Raw genomic sequence first — 14,906 nt, 5'->3', positions numbered from 1 at the left:
ACTAGAATACATGATGAATTACTCACAATGTGTCCAGTTAACTAGAATACATGATGAATTACTCACAATGTGTCCAGTTAACTAGAATACATGATGAATTACTCACAATGTATCCAGTTAACTAGAATACATGATGAATTACTCACAATGTATCCAGTTAACTAGAATACATGATGAATTACTCACAATGTATCCAGTTAACTAAAATACATGATGAATTACTCACAATGTATCCAGTTAACTAGAATACATGATGAATTACTCACAATGTATCCAGTTAACTAGAATACATGATGAATTACTCACAATGTATCCAGTTAACTAGAATACATGATGAATTACTCACAATGTATCCAGTTAACTAGAATACATGATGAATTACTCACAGTGTGTCCAGTTAACTAGAATACATGATGAATTACTCACAATGTGTGCAGTTAACTAAAATACATGATGAATTACTCACAATGTGTCCAGTTAACTAGAATACATGATGAATTACTCACAGTGTATCCAGTTAACTAGAATACATGATGAATTACTCACAATGTGTCCAGTTAACTAGAATACATGATGAATTACTCACAGTGTATCCAGTTAACTAGAATACATGATGAATTACTCACAATGTGTCCAGTTAACTAGAATACATGATGAATTACTCACAGTGTGTCCAGTTAACTAAAATACATGATGAATTACTTACAGTGTGTCCAGTTAACTAGAATACATGATGAATTACTCACAATGTGTCCAGTTAACTAGAATACATGATGAATTACTCACAATGTCCAGTTAACTAAAATACATGATGAATTACTCACAATGTGTCCAGTTAACTAGAATACATGATGAATTACTCACAGTGTGTCCAGTTAACTAAAATACATGATGAATTACTCACAATGTGTCCAGTTAACTAAAATACATGATGAATTACTTACAGTGTGTCCAGTTAACTAGAATACATGATGAATTACTCACAATGTGTCCAGTTAACTAGAATACATGATGAATTACTCACAATGTGTCCAGTTAACTAGAATACATGATGAATTACTCTCAATGTGTCCAGTTAACTAGAATACATGATGAATTACTCACAATGTGTCCAGTTAACTAAAATACATGATGAATTACTCACAATGTGTCCAGTTAACTAAAATACATGATGAATTACTTACAGTGTGTCCAGTTAACTAGAATACATGATGAATTACTCACAATGTGTCCAGTTAACTAAAATACATGATGAATTACTCACAATGTGTCCCGTTAACTAGAATACATGATGAATTACTCTCAATGTGTCCAGTTAACTAAAATACATGATGAATTACTCACAATGTATCCAGTTAACTAGAATACATGATGAATTACTCACAATGTGTCCAGTTAACTAGAATACATGATGAATTACTCACAATGTGTCCAGTTAACTAGAATACATGATGAATTACTCACAATGTGTCCAGTTAACTAAAATACATGATGAATTACTCACAATGTATCCAGTTAACTAAAATACATGATGAATTACTCACAGTGTATCCAGTTAACTAGAATACATGATGAATTACTCACAATGTGTCCAGTTAACTAGAATACATGATGAATTACTCACCGTGTGTCCAGTTAACTAAAATACATGATGAATTACTCACAATGTGTCCAGTTAACTAAAATACATGATGAATTACTTACAGTGTGTCCAGTTAACTAGAATACATGATGAATTACTCACAATGTGTCCAGTTAACTAGAATACAGGATGAATTACTCACAGTGTGTCCAGTTAACTAAAATACATGATGAATTACTCACAATGTGTCCAGTTAACTAAAATACATGATGAATTACTTACAGTGTGTCCAGTTAACTAAAATACATGATGAATTACTCACAATGTGTCCAGTTAACTAGAATACAGGATGAATTACTCACAGTGTGTCCAGTTAACTAAAATACATGATGAATTACTCACAATGTGTCCAGTTAACTAGAATACATGATGAATTACTCACAGTGTGTCCAGTTAACTAAAATACATGATGAATTACTTACAGTGTGTCCAGTTAACTAAAATACATGATGAATTACTCACAGTGTGTCCAGTTAACTAAAATACATGATGAATTACTCACAATGTGTGCAGTTAACTAGAATACATGATGAATTACTCACCGTGTGTGCAGTTAACTAGAATACATGATGAATTACTCACAATGTGTCCAGTTAACTAAAATACATGATGAATTACTCACAGTGTATCCAGTTAACTAGAATACATGATGAATTACTCACAGTGTGTCCAGTTAACTAAAATACATGATGAATTACTCACAATGTGTCCAGTTAACTAGAATACATGATGAATTACTCACAGTGTGTCCAGTTAACTAGAATACATGATGAATTACTTACAGTGTGTCCAGTTAACTAGAATACATGATGAATTACTCACAATGTGTCCAGTTAACTAGAATACATGATGAATTACTCACAATGTGTCCAGTTAACTAGAATACATGATGAATTACTCACAATGTGTCCAGTTAACTAAAATACATGATGAATTACTCACCGTGTGTCCAGTTAACTAAAATACATGATGAATTACTCACAATGTGTCCAGTTAACTAAAATACATGATGAATTACTTACAGTGTGTCCAGTTAACTAGAATACATGATGAATTACTCACAATGTGTCCAGTTAACTAAAATACATGATGAATTACTTACAGTGTGTCCAGTTAACTAGAATACATGATGAATTACTCACAGTGTGTCCAGTTAACTAAAATACATGATGAATTACTCACAGTGTGTCCAGTTAACTAAAATACATGATGAATTACTCACAATGTGTCCAGCTAACTAAAATACATGATGAAATACTCACAATGTGTTCAGTTAACTAAAATACATGATGAATTACTCACAATGTGTCCAGTTAACTAGAATACATGATGAATTACTCACCTTGTGTCCAGTTAACTAAAATACATGATGAATTACTCACAATGTGTCCAGTTAACTAAAATACATGATGAATTACTCACCTTGTGTCCAGTTAAGTAAAATACATGAATTACTCACAATGTGTTGATCCTTTTATTAAGGTAAGGACAAGACAAAGTAACTGTTCTTATTACAGGTGAAATGTCTATTTGGGATTCAAGTTGGCAGTCTGTTGTTGGTGTGTATGTTGCAGTTCTTCCATCCCATGATACTAGGATCCTTAGTCCTAAGCTTTATTCCAGCAGCACTTATATCACTTCATATCAAGGTAATTAATTCATTGCTCTAAATGAAGTTGTTTTGTTTCTCCTCTATCAATCCAAATAGGTTTGTTATAATTCAATAAAGAACATCACCTAACAAGGAATGAAGTACATACACGCTTTCAATAAAAACCACCTGTGGAATATTGGAACATTGTGCAAATAAATGAAAAAAACTGAAGAAAAAAATCATTGCATAGCATGTGACCATGTGAATGTGAAATTTTGCTGTTTTGGATAAACACAATGTAGTAATAACACAATCCCATAATGTGCCAGTTTAGGTACTCTGGATATTTGCACTTATTCTTGCAGTGTTGTCTGCTGCATTTTTACTAACTTTGTTTTCACATAAGTGTGACAAATACAGTCACTGCAGGAAACACTGCAAGAATACAAGTACCCCAAGTATGCCACTCTGTACCAGCATTAACATGCCATGGGGATTCTGCCATACTATGCAAAGGGTCTGTTTGTCTTATTACTGGTATTTAATATTCGTTAATAATTACACATATCTTATAATTTGGGTAAATTGCTCCTAGGACTATGAGACAGAGTTTGGACCATGTGGTTTACTGTCAGGCTTATTTCTCAGTCACTGTCTACAAAACATAACACAATTCCTATGTCAGTGTTACTCTGATGTCCTGATACTTCACAATGCATATATCTACTCACTTTACTACATGAAGTAACTGCTATCTCCTAATTGTCTACCTATCTTTTTCTCAAAACAGGAATCTAAGCCACCACCATGTGGTATCATAGTTAGGATATTTCAACTGGTTTGGCTGGTAATGTCTGTTCTTGGTCTAACTCTGGCAATAAATAAGATAATAAAGGTAGGTTATATTTGATCTTCAAGCATTGAGTTATTGAGTTCAAGCTCAGACCACTATAGAGAATTTAAACATTAAAGGCTTGAATTAACTTGTTTCTTTGGTAGTCCTCGTGGGTTACCAATTTCAGAAAGTGGTAGTCCAAGGCTGATGACCAGTAGTCCCATATTCTTGATCTGAAAACAGTTCCTTTATTGGAAATACATTGTAGGTGTTATTAAAACACTTTCATGTCTATAAATCTTCCATCCTTTAAATCATTGCATAATCAGTGATAGCCTGAGTTGGCTACTAGTTGCAAATTATGGTAGCCCCATGACAAGAATTGGTAGTCCGTGGACATGGGACTAATGTTAATTTTGAGCCCTACTAATATATGCTATGTTTAACCACATAATTAAGTACTACATACGTACATACATACATACTTACATAATATATATATGCATACATGTAAATATGCATGCACGTATGCACCCACACATATGTACACAGGCAGACGCCCGTCCATCCATCCATTCATCCATCCATATATAACATTATAAATTTACAGTGACAAGGTAAGTTGTCGTAGAATTGAGAGTTTTTATTTTTGAAGATACACGTATGTGACATATACATTGGATGGGTGGGCATGACTGTATTGATTTGAATACTAACTAAATAGTTTGTACACTTTGTGATTATTGATAATGGTGTTGATGAAACCAAATGACAGTCTATTGTGTAGTTATGGTGACATATCTCCTGTATATTCCACAGACCATCATTAATATTGAAGCTGATGAACACATTTTCAAATTTCTGTCTGCTAAATTTGGAATATCACATACAAGGTATGTTTGACTTGTTATTTTTTATCCCATATTGATACATTGATTCTTAGATTTGTAGAATATTCTTGGAATGTAGAGGTTATCGCAAAGGTAAATTTGTTTATTAATATGTTTATTCCTGCACTTGTCAACATTGATGTGTCATCAGTACTCTGAATTGAATGAATTTGTACCATATTCCGATTACTAAATTTCCAACCAGTCCGCACATTAAGGATCACAAGGGGCACCACACCCCAGATTTGGCAAATTGAGTGCTAAAATTTGGTCATAGCCATTGATCGTGAAGCCTCTAAATTATTGTGTAAAAGAATTCCTTGTGTTAAAAGAGCATAGAGCAAGAGGCCTAAGTACTATCATATCTAAAGACTGTTTTATTTGACTGTTTTGTTTAAAAAGACTTGGAGGATGAGCAAAAAATCAAAATGGCAGATAGAATAGCTGAAATAGCAGAGTAACATTAGTCCTTCAAGACTACAGTTAGGATAGCTGAAATAGCATAGTAGTGTTAGTCCATCAAGTCCACAGGTAGGCTACAGTTAAGAGAGCTGAAATAGTGTAGTAGTGTTAGTCCATCAAGACTACAGGTAGGCTACAGTTAGGATAGCTGAAATAGTGTAGTAGTGATAGTCATTTGTATTGAGTCTATAGGTAGGCTAAAGTTAGGATAGCTGAAATAGTATTAGTCCTTCAAGTCTACAGGTAGGCTAAAGTTAGGATAGCTGAAATAGTGTAGTAGTGTTAGTCCTTTAAGTCTACAGGTAGGCTAAAGTTAGGATAGCTGAAATAGTGTAGTAGTATTAGTCCTTCAAGTCTACAGGTAGACTAATTAATCTGTGCTTGTCTTTCCATCTCATTCAGGGACTTTGACGCCAATTTGTATTTGTGTGTTGGGGCTTTTGATTATTTACCAATGGATACATTCCAACGTTTAACATCTACTATGGTGTTTCCTTTGTATGCCATAGCACAAGTAACCATATTGTTTACAGTAGCCATTGCTGTGTTGCAGATCTTGAGGTAAGTTACCGGGCCATTGTATGCCATAACACAACTAACCTTACTATCTTATGTCACTTTCACCCAAGTTTGGATCGATTCTACATACTGAGAAATGAAAGGGAATGAAACCAACACATTTTATCTCAACCAAGTTTTTAGTGAACATTGTGAATTCACAAGATATCCTTCCCCTTTGATTAAAACTAAGCAGTTGTAAACATTTCACTCTATTGATCTATATACCGGGATTATCTGAAGATTTGATTTATTCCCCTATTTGCCTTTCTCAGTAAAGTGGATACCAAAGAGAATAGAGACGAAATAGGAGACGAATCTCAGTCAGACCATATCTTGAGTGGGAGACCAGAGTTAGCATTCCATGGTGTCCAGACTATTTTATTTGGTTGCATGGCAATTACCACAATGAGGTTTAAATACATCTGGACCCCAGAGGTGTGTGTGTTAGCAGCTGTGGCCGTCGGAGATCATTGTACCTGGAAATATGTACTGGAAAGATTCAATGTTACAAACAAAATCACTGTAAGTAACATCTTTTACAGAGCCCACTAGCTTTCATGGTTTCAATGACATTAGCTCATCACACTCATGGAAATTCAGTATGAGAGAAGATTGCAAGCACTCGTATAAATATTCCGAGTACTCCACATTGACATTCATGTGTCATTGGGTTCTGTTATTATAATATCAGGCATATTTTCAGATATCCATTCTTTTAAAACATTATTCCAAAACTGTTGACTATTGACTGTTGCTGTCAAAAGAATATGAACAGCTGTTCTGAATAAATTTCAGCAATTGCATAATTTAGTATTTATATCAAACAGTGATAAAAATATAGTTGGTAAGTTACATGAAGACTTTTAAACTTTTTAAAAAATAACAGTGATCTTGAAGGATTTGGTTGTAACTATGGTAACAAGTTAATGACACTCACATGTTGAGATTTAGAACGTTAAATTAGGAGCAATTGTGATGATCTGTCTTCAACAGACCTTGATTACACAATGATTAATTGTAAAGTATGAGAAAGATACCATGTAACAGCCATGAAATGATTACCAAGAAAATATATATCATCAAGAAACTGTTCCCACCCTGCCATCTCCCTCCCCCCCCAACTGTTCCCACCCTGCCATCTCCCTCCCCCCCCAACTGTTCCCACCCTGCCATCCCCCCCCCCTCAACTGTTCCCACCCTGCCATCTCCATCCCTCCCCCCAACTGTTCCCACCCTGCCATCTCCCTCCCCCCCTCAACTGTTCCCACCCTGTCAACTCCCTCCCCCCCCCCCCCCCCCCGTCCTATTCATGACTAAGGTAACATGCATTTCCCCCAACTTACACCACAGGGGGCAGCGAGCATGATTGATCGATCGATCGGTTGATTTATTATTAACATTCAATCGATCGATCAATCATTCAACCAAATAATAAATCAATCAATAAATCAATCGATCAATCGATCAATTAATTACATGCTTGCTGCCCCCTGTGCTTACACCTGTATTACCTCGCACTTACTTCTTTGGACGTCATGGTTATCAAATTATATAACAGAGCCCAATGGAGTACTGAACTTATTGTGAATGTAGAAAGAAATGCATAAGGAATGAGTTATACAGTCCGAATAAACTTATTGTGAATGTAACTGTATGCTGCTCTTATATTTTTGATATATGTATATCTTGGTTATATGCAGGTTTGCAACTCATTTCCAAGTTGTTTGACCCTCCCGAAATAAAAAGTCTGGCCCAGTATATTCTCACATAAATGAAGTCATACAACCATTACACATGTTCATCCCTTCATATTTGATGATTGATAGTTGTTTTGTTTCTAACAACCTGAGGAGAGATGAAGGATGGCACTTTCTCCCTAACATCTATGGGAGCATTCTCCTTGATAACGTCACTGTGTGAGTCATAAGCAGTGTCATCAATCATGGCGTGAACAAGACTGACAGTTTGCTGTCAAAATCTCTCAGCTTGTCATCAAAAGTATGTTGTAAGTATTGGATAAAATTTCAGTACTCATGTTTTGTTACTTGTTTTCATTCATATCTTACAGGTTGAGATAGTACGACATGCAGCTGTTCTCGTTGTATTTATAGCCCTCATAATAAGAGTAAGTATTATACTTTTAAATTGTTCATTAACACTTGTTGCCCATGCTTCATCAGGTATATGTCTGTAGTTACTATGAGGTTATAGCATTCAAATTATGTGTAAAAGGTTACTGTCTCACCTACTTTGAAAATCAGCCCAGTATGTGGTGTCTCTAAATGCAATAAAACTGTTGGCAAAGGTAGCAGTGCAAGTTGTAAACAATGTTAGCAGTACAAGTTGTAATGTTAGCAGTGCAAGTTGTAAACAATGTTAGATTCTCTCACAGTCCTCGGAGCTTCGCTTTACTAAAATTGACGCTAAATGAATTATTTTGTATGTACCGATACCGTCTACATAACGTACTCCATCATACTCGAACAACCTTGTACTGTGCACCCTCATCGACCACATAGAGATATCTGTTCATTGACGTGTGACTACGACGCTCCGTATTTTCGCGAAGCCCGAATTTTCAACAATGTTAGCAGTGCAAGTTGTAATGTTAGCAGTGCAAGTTGTAAACAATGTTAGTAGTACAAGCTGCGATGTAAGCAGTGCAAGTTATAAACAATGTAAACAGTGCAAGTCGTAATGTTAGCAGTGCAAGTTGTAAACAATGTTAGTAGTACAAGTTAATTGTAAACAATGTTAGCAGTGCAAGTTGTAAACAATGTTAGCAGTGCAAGTTATAAACAATGTTAGCAGTGCAAGTTGTAATGTTAGCAATGCAAGTTCTACAGTTAGCAGTACAAGTTGTAAAGTTAGCAGTGCAAAGCCAAGTATTCAATAGTCAATGACTAGTGTGTTAATATCAATGTCAAAAACATGTTGACATCTCGCTTTGCTGACAAGGCTACATATAATCACAGTTGTACACTGTAATCACTCAACTGTTTGCTAGCACAAATTGACTGTATTAAAACAATGAAAACTTATAGTGTTATGTTAAGGCTATAAACATGTTAGGCAAAGAGTGGAAATACTTTATACCTGTGCTACACATTGTACCATATTGTATTGGACTTGTAGTTCTAAGGAGAAATCATTTACTTGTCAAACCATGCTAAAATGGTAATATCCATGCTTAGATATCTATAGTTACCACACATAGGCTTGATAGATGAATAAAATAATTTGTACAATGTTTACTCTGAGTGTCTTTGTACCCAAAAAGAAACCCCGTAATGACCATATACGGTTATCAACGTGTTGTTTTGGTGTCCATTTGACAAAAACAAGAGGCAATACAAATTAACATTAAAATACGAAACAGCCAAGTTCCTATTTTCCCAGGAAATGTTTTTTCAGTGAGTGATCTAAAGGTCATTGATGTCGTGGGAAAGAAATTGACAAGTATATCCAATGTACATTTCTATGTAATTTATTACTATATATTAAGATTCCAGTACTAATACAAGTGTATAGATACATCACTTTGACTTTGAACCAAAACAAGAATTATAACACACAAAATAGTGCAAATTACCATGGAAACAGCTGTTGGTTCATTTTGCATGGAATTCCTAGTTTAAACAGCTAGTAGATAGTTTGTAGTCATTCAACACAGAGGGCACTCTCTTGTGTCACATGCTTGTTATTCTTACTTGGGGTGAAAATAACATCTCTTGCATAGCTAGTGTAAAACGTTGTAGTCATAGAACACAGAGGGCGCTCTCTCGTGTCCTTTTGTCACATGCTTGTTATATTCTTTTGGGGTGAAAATAAAATCTCTTGCACAGCTAGTGTAAAACCTCAGTGATAATGCTTTATTATTTCATTATTAAAAATTAATAATTACCCCAGATTAGCTAGAATTTAGAGTTAATCCTAGTAAAGTATATTTTCTCGGTTTTATTTCCTTTTAATAAAAGTAGGTAAATATATATTTGCTGTAAAAATGAGTTATCTGTAGTTATCTGAAATATTTGTATTTTGATTCCCAGTGCAGTTACTTATTCTGTATGTGAAAATATACACAATGAATAGAAATTACTTGACAATGAACAACTATCCTTCCATTCAAACCAGATTAGATATTTCCCTAAATACAAATAATCCCACAATCCTTTGCAACTGAGCATGCTCTGACAGTTTGGATCATTTTCCTATCACTAGAGTTTCCTACATTAAATTTATATGATGTATTCTGATTTTTGTATCAGGACTCACTTTCACATCGTTGATCTAAAACAAAGAATGTAAACATGTAAAGTGTTGAATCGTTCTTTGGTTTTAAAGAATCTATTTTTAGTCTGTGTCTGAAAACAAAAGGTAACCAGAAAATGTTGTGAATCCATTGGTATTACTAAACAAAGAATGACCACTACCAAGTCGAGCCCAGATTTCATCACCTTGTTGTACATCTATGATCACACTGTTGGCACCAGATTCCCTGTTACCTGAACTGTTGGCAAAAACACAGGGTAACTTGGTAGTGTTCTTCATGATACACACAAATAAGTTATCATTATTAGGATATCTTAGTGCAGAAATCATGAAAACATACATACCACTGACAGGGCATGTAAATTTACCAGTAGATACATCATAACCATTGCCAATGTTGGAATACACTTTGTTATAAATTATAGTGGTGTCACTAGACACACGTACCAGGGATGTTGTCCTAGCAACAGAAAATGCTACTTTTTGCCGGTGTTGTCCTTGACCTGTTTCTCCCTTGTCTCCCTTAGGACCCTGTATCCCTTGAGCTCCTGTTGACCCAGTGTCACCTTTGATGCCCTTTTGACCTTTGACACCAGTGTGGCCTTCATCACCCTTGTCACCCCTTGGTCCTGGTTTACCTGTAGTTCCTTTCTGACCTTGTCCACCACTGTCACCCTTTTCACCACTGGCACCCTTTTCACCAGGCAACCCATCCAATCCTTGCAAACCATTGTCACCCTTTTGGCCTATAGAACCTGGTAAACCAGCAGTTCCAGGAATTCCTGGAAGAAATTGATAAATGTAGACATGAATATTATGAAAACTTACAACAGCAGCTGTTATACTTTTGATTAGTTTGTCTACTTCTAATAAACATACAGGAATTTTATGGTATAATTACATTATCAAATCATTGTATATGTTTTCTTGTTTACCTGGGGTTAAATATAGTGTGTGTGTGTGTTAGTGTGTGTGTGTGTGTGTGTGTATGTGTGTGCATACATTTCTATGTATGTATGTATGTATGTATGTATGTATGTATGTATGTATGTATGTATGTATGTATGTATGCATGCATGCATGCATGTATGTATGCATGTATGTGTGTGTGTATATATGTATGTATGTATGTATGTATGTATGTATGTACGTATGTATGTACATATGTATGTACAAATGTATGTTTTAGAGATGAACGTACATATGTATGTTGCAGAGATGAAGGTCACTTTGGAATTTAAAACATATACATGTGGAATGGTTGGGGTCCTCAAAATGTGATAAGTTTCAAAGTTAGATAGTTATAAATAATTAAATGTTTATAAGCTAATTACCTGGAATGCCTGGAATTCCATTACAACAATTTGTACACCGTTCACTCTGAGTGTCTTCATGTTGTTGTTGAGCTAGAGTCACACAAAGTTGGAATACACCAACAATAATACAGTATTTCAGAAATAACTTGACAAGGACAGTATCCATTCTGGATTGTATTTAGTACAAGTAGTTTGAGATGAATGCAAGATGTCAGCTGCCAGATATCAAGCTTGGTAAACTTGTAGAATAGTCTGTGTGGCTTGGTAATAGTACAGCAGTCTGTGTGGTTTGGTAACCCTTAGTACAGCAGTCTGTGTGGCTTGGTAACCCTTAGTACAGCAGTCTGTGTGGCTTGGTAACCCTTAGTACAGCAGTCTGTGTGGCTTGGTAACCCTTAGTACAGCAGTCTGTGTGGCTTGGTAACCCTTAGTACAGCAGTCTGTGTGGCTTGGTAACCCCTTAGTACAGCAGTCTGTGTGGCTTGGTAAACCTTAGTACAGCAGTCTGTGTGGCTTGGTAACCCTTAGTACAGCAGTCTCTAATCTTCTCTGTGTCCGTTGTGGAGATGTTGTGTTCATTCCCTCTATTTATACATCTCAGTTCTGAAATCTCACATGTTTTTAATCAGTTTGTACCCACAAAGAAACCCCATAATGACCATATATGGTAATCAAACATGTTGTTTTGGAGTTACATTTGACGAAAACAAGAGGAAAAACAAATTAACATTAAAATACAAAACAGCCAAGTTCCTATTTTCCCAGCAAATGTTTTTTCAGTGAGTGATCTAAAGGTCATTGATGTCGTGGGAAAGAAATTGACAAGTATATCCAATGTACATTTCTATGTAATTTATTACTATATATCAAGATTCCAGTACTAATACAAGTGTACATAGATACATCACTTTGACTTTGAACCAAAACAAGAATTATAACACACAAAATAGTGTGTGCAAATTACCATGGAAACAGCTGTTGGTTCATTTTGCATGGAATTCCTAGTTTAAACAGCTAGTAGATAGTTTGTAGTCATTCAACACAGAGGGCACTCTCTTGTGTCACATGCTTGTTATTCTTACTTGGGGTGAAAATAACATCTCTTGCATAGCTAGTGTAAAACGTTGTAGTCATAGAACACAGAGGGTGCTCTCTCGTGTCCTTTTGTCACATGCTTGTTATATTCTTTTGGGGTGAAAATAAAATCTCTTGCACAGCTAGTGTAAAACCTCAGTGATAATGCTTTATTATTTCATTATTAAAAATTAATAATTACCCCAGATTAGCTAGAATTTAGAGTTAATCCTAGTAAAGTATATTTTCTCGGTTTTATTTCCTTTTAATAAAAGTAGGTAAATATATATTTGCTGTAAAAATGAGTTATCTGTAGTTATCTGAAATATTTGTATTTTGATTCCCAGTGCAGTTACTTATTCTGTATGTGAAAATATACACAATGAATAGAAATTACTTGACAATGAACAACTATCCTTCCATTCAAACCAGATTAGATATTTCCCTAAATACAAATAATCCCACAATCCTTTGCAACTGAGCATGCTCTGACAGTTTGGATCATTTTCCTATCACTAGAGTTTCCTACATTAAATTTATATGATGTATTCTGATTTTTGTATCAGGACTCACTTTCACATCGTTGATCTAAAACAAAGAATGTAAACATGTAAAGTGTTGAATCGTTCTTTGGTTTTAAAGAATCTATTTTTAGTCTGTGTCTGAAAACAAAAGGTAACCAGAAAATGTTGTGAATTCATTGCTATTACTAAACAAAGAATGACCACTACCAAGTCGAGCCCAGATTTCATCACCTTGTTGTACATCTATGATCACACTGTTGGCACCAGATTCCCTGTTACCTGAACTGTTGGCAAAAACACAGGGTAACTTGGTAGTGTTCTTCATGATACACACAAATAAGTTATCATTATTAGGATATCTTAGTGCAGAAATCATGAAAACATACATACCACTGACAGGGCATGTAAATTTACCAGTAGATACATCATAACCATTGCCAATGTTGGAATACACTTTGTTATAAATTATAGTGGTGTCACTAGACACACGTACCAGGGATGTTGTCCTAGCAACAGAAAATGCTACTTTTTGCCGGTGTTGTCCTTGACCTGTTTCTCCCTTGTCTCCCTTAGGACCCTGTATCCCTTGAGCTCCTGTTGACCCAGTGTCACCTTTGATGCCCTTTTGACCTTTGACACCAGTGTGGCCTTCATCACCCTTGTCACCCCTTGGTCCTGGTTTACCTGTAGTTCCTTTCTGACCTTGTCCACCACTGTCACCCTTTTCACCACTGGCACCCTTTTCACCAGGCAACCCATCCAATCCTTGCAAACCATTGTCACCCTTTTGGCCTATAGAACCTGGTAAACCAGCAGTTCCAGGAATTCCTGGAAGAAATTGATAAATGTAGACATGAATATTATGAAAACTTACAACAGCAGCTGTTATACTTTTGATTAGTTTGTCTACTTCTAATAAACATACAGGAATTTTATGGTATAATTACATTATCAAATCATTGTATATGTTTTCTTGTTTACCTGGGGTTAAATATAGTGTGTGTGTGTGTGAGTGTGTGTGTGTGTGTGTGTGTGTGTGTGTGTATGTGTGTGCATACATTTCTATGTATGTATGTATGTATGTATGTATGTATGTATGTATGTATGTATGTATGCATGCATGCATGCATGTATGTATGCATGTATGTGTGTGTGTAATATATATGTATGTATGTATGTATGTATGTATGTATGTATGTATGTATGTATGTACATATGTATGTACAAATGTATGTTTTAGAGATGAACGTACATATGTATGTTGCAGAGATGAAGGTCACTTTGGAATTTAAAACATATACATGTGGAATGGTTGGGGTCCTCAAAATGTGATAAGTTTCAAAGTTAGATAGTTATAAATAATTAAATGTTTATAAGCTAATTACCTGGAATGCCTGGAATTCCATTACAACAATTTGTACACCGTTCACTCTGAGTGTCTTCATGTTGTTGTTGAGCTAGAGTCACACAAAGTTGGAATACACCAACAATAATACAGTATTTCAGAAATAACTTGACAAGGACAGTATCCATTCTGGATTGTATTTAGTACAAGTAGTTTGAGATGAATGCAAGATGTCAGCTGCCAGATATCAAGCTTGGTAAACTTGTAGAATAGTCTGTGTGGCTTGGTAATAGTACAGCAGTCTGTGTGGCTTGGTAATAGTACAGCAGTCTATGTGGCTTGGTAACCCTTAGTACAGCAGTCTGTGTGGCTTGGTAACCCTTAGTACAGC

At 35.3% G+C, this 14,906-nt stretch overlaps 3 protein-coding genes across 5 annotated transcripts in view; 1 reads left to right on the top strand and 2 right to left on the bottom strand.

Annotated features, from left to right (window-relative positions):
* The window catches only part of LOC144435684 (protein C-mannosyl-transferase DPY19L3-like), a 64,359-nt gene that overhangs the window by 38,015 nt on the left and 11,438 nt on the right, over positions 1 to 14,906 (top strand). The window contains 6 exon segments of the mRNA XM_078124289.1: positions 3,160 to 3,291; positions 4,027 to 4,131; positions 4,891 to 4,964; positions 5,826 to 5,996; positions 6,257 to 6,506; positions 8,053 to 8,109. Coding sequence (XP_077980415.1) covers positions 3,160 to 3,291; positions 4,027 to 4,131; positions 4,891 to 4,964; positions 5,826 to 5,996; positions 6,257 to 6,506; positions 8,053 to 8,109 — 789 coding nt within the window.
* On the bottom strand, positions 9,836 to 11,846 carry LOC144435687 (uncharacterized). The gene is made up of 2 exons (XM_078124295.1): positions 11,591 to 11,846; positions 9,836 to 11,038 (listed from the first exon to the last, which is right to left on the bottom strand). The coding sequence occupies exons 1-2, from the start codon at positions 11,736 to 11,738 to the stop codon at positions 10,338 to 10,340; spliced, it is 849 nt and encodes a 282-aa protein (XP_077980421.1). The 5' UTR covers positions 11,739 to 11,846; the 3' UTR covers positions 9,836 to 10,337.
* On the bottom strand, positions 12,155 to 14,797 carry LOC144435686 (uncharacterized). Of its 3 annotated transcripts, none has more exons than XM_078124294.1 (3): positions 14,556 to 14,796; positions 13,664 to 13,998; positions 12,155 to 12,175 (listed from the first exon to the last, which is right to left on the bottom strand). In XM_078124294.1, exons 1-3 carry the CDS (start codon positions 14,701 to 14,703, stop codon positions 12,170 to 12,172), a joined length of 489 nt encoding a protein of 162 aa, XP_077980420.1. In that variant the 5' UTR covers positions 14,704 to 14,796; the 3' UTR covers positions 12,155 to 12,169. The 3 variants fall into 3 exon arrangements, with proteins under 3 accessions (XP_077980420.1, XP_077980418.1, XP_077980419.1); XM_078124293.1 differs by lacking the exon at positions 12,155 to 12,175 and adding an exon at positions 13,431 to 13,454; XM_078124292.1 differs by lacking the exon at positions 12,155 to 12,175 and having other exon boundaries at positions 12,796 to 13,998; positions 14,556 to 14,797.

The sequence above is a fragment of the Glandiceps talaboti genome, chromosome 5, assembly GCF_964340395.1.
Source record: "Glandiceps talaboti chromosome 5, keGlaTala1.1, whole genome shotgun sequence".
Classification (NCBI taxonomy): domain Eukaryota; kingdom Metazoa; phylum Hemichordata; class Enteropneusta; family Spengelidae; genus Glandiceps; species Glandiceps talaboti.
The sequence above is the reverse complement of the archived record's forward strand: the minus strand, read 5'-3'. Positions and strand labels throughout refer to the sequence as shown.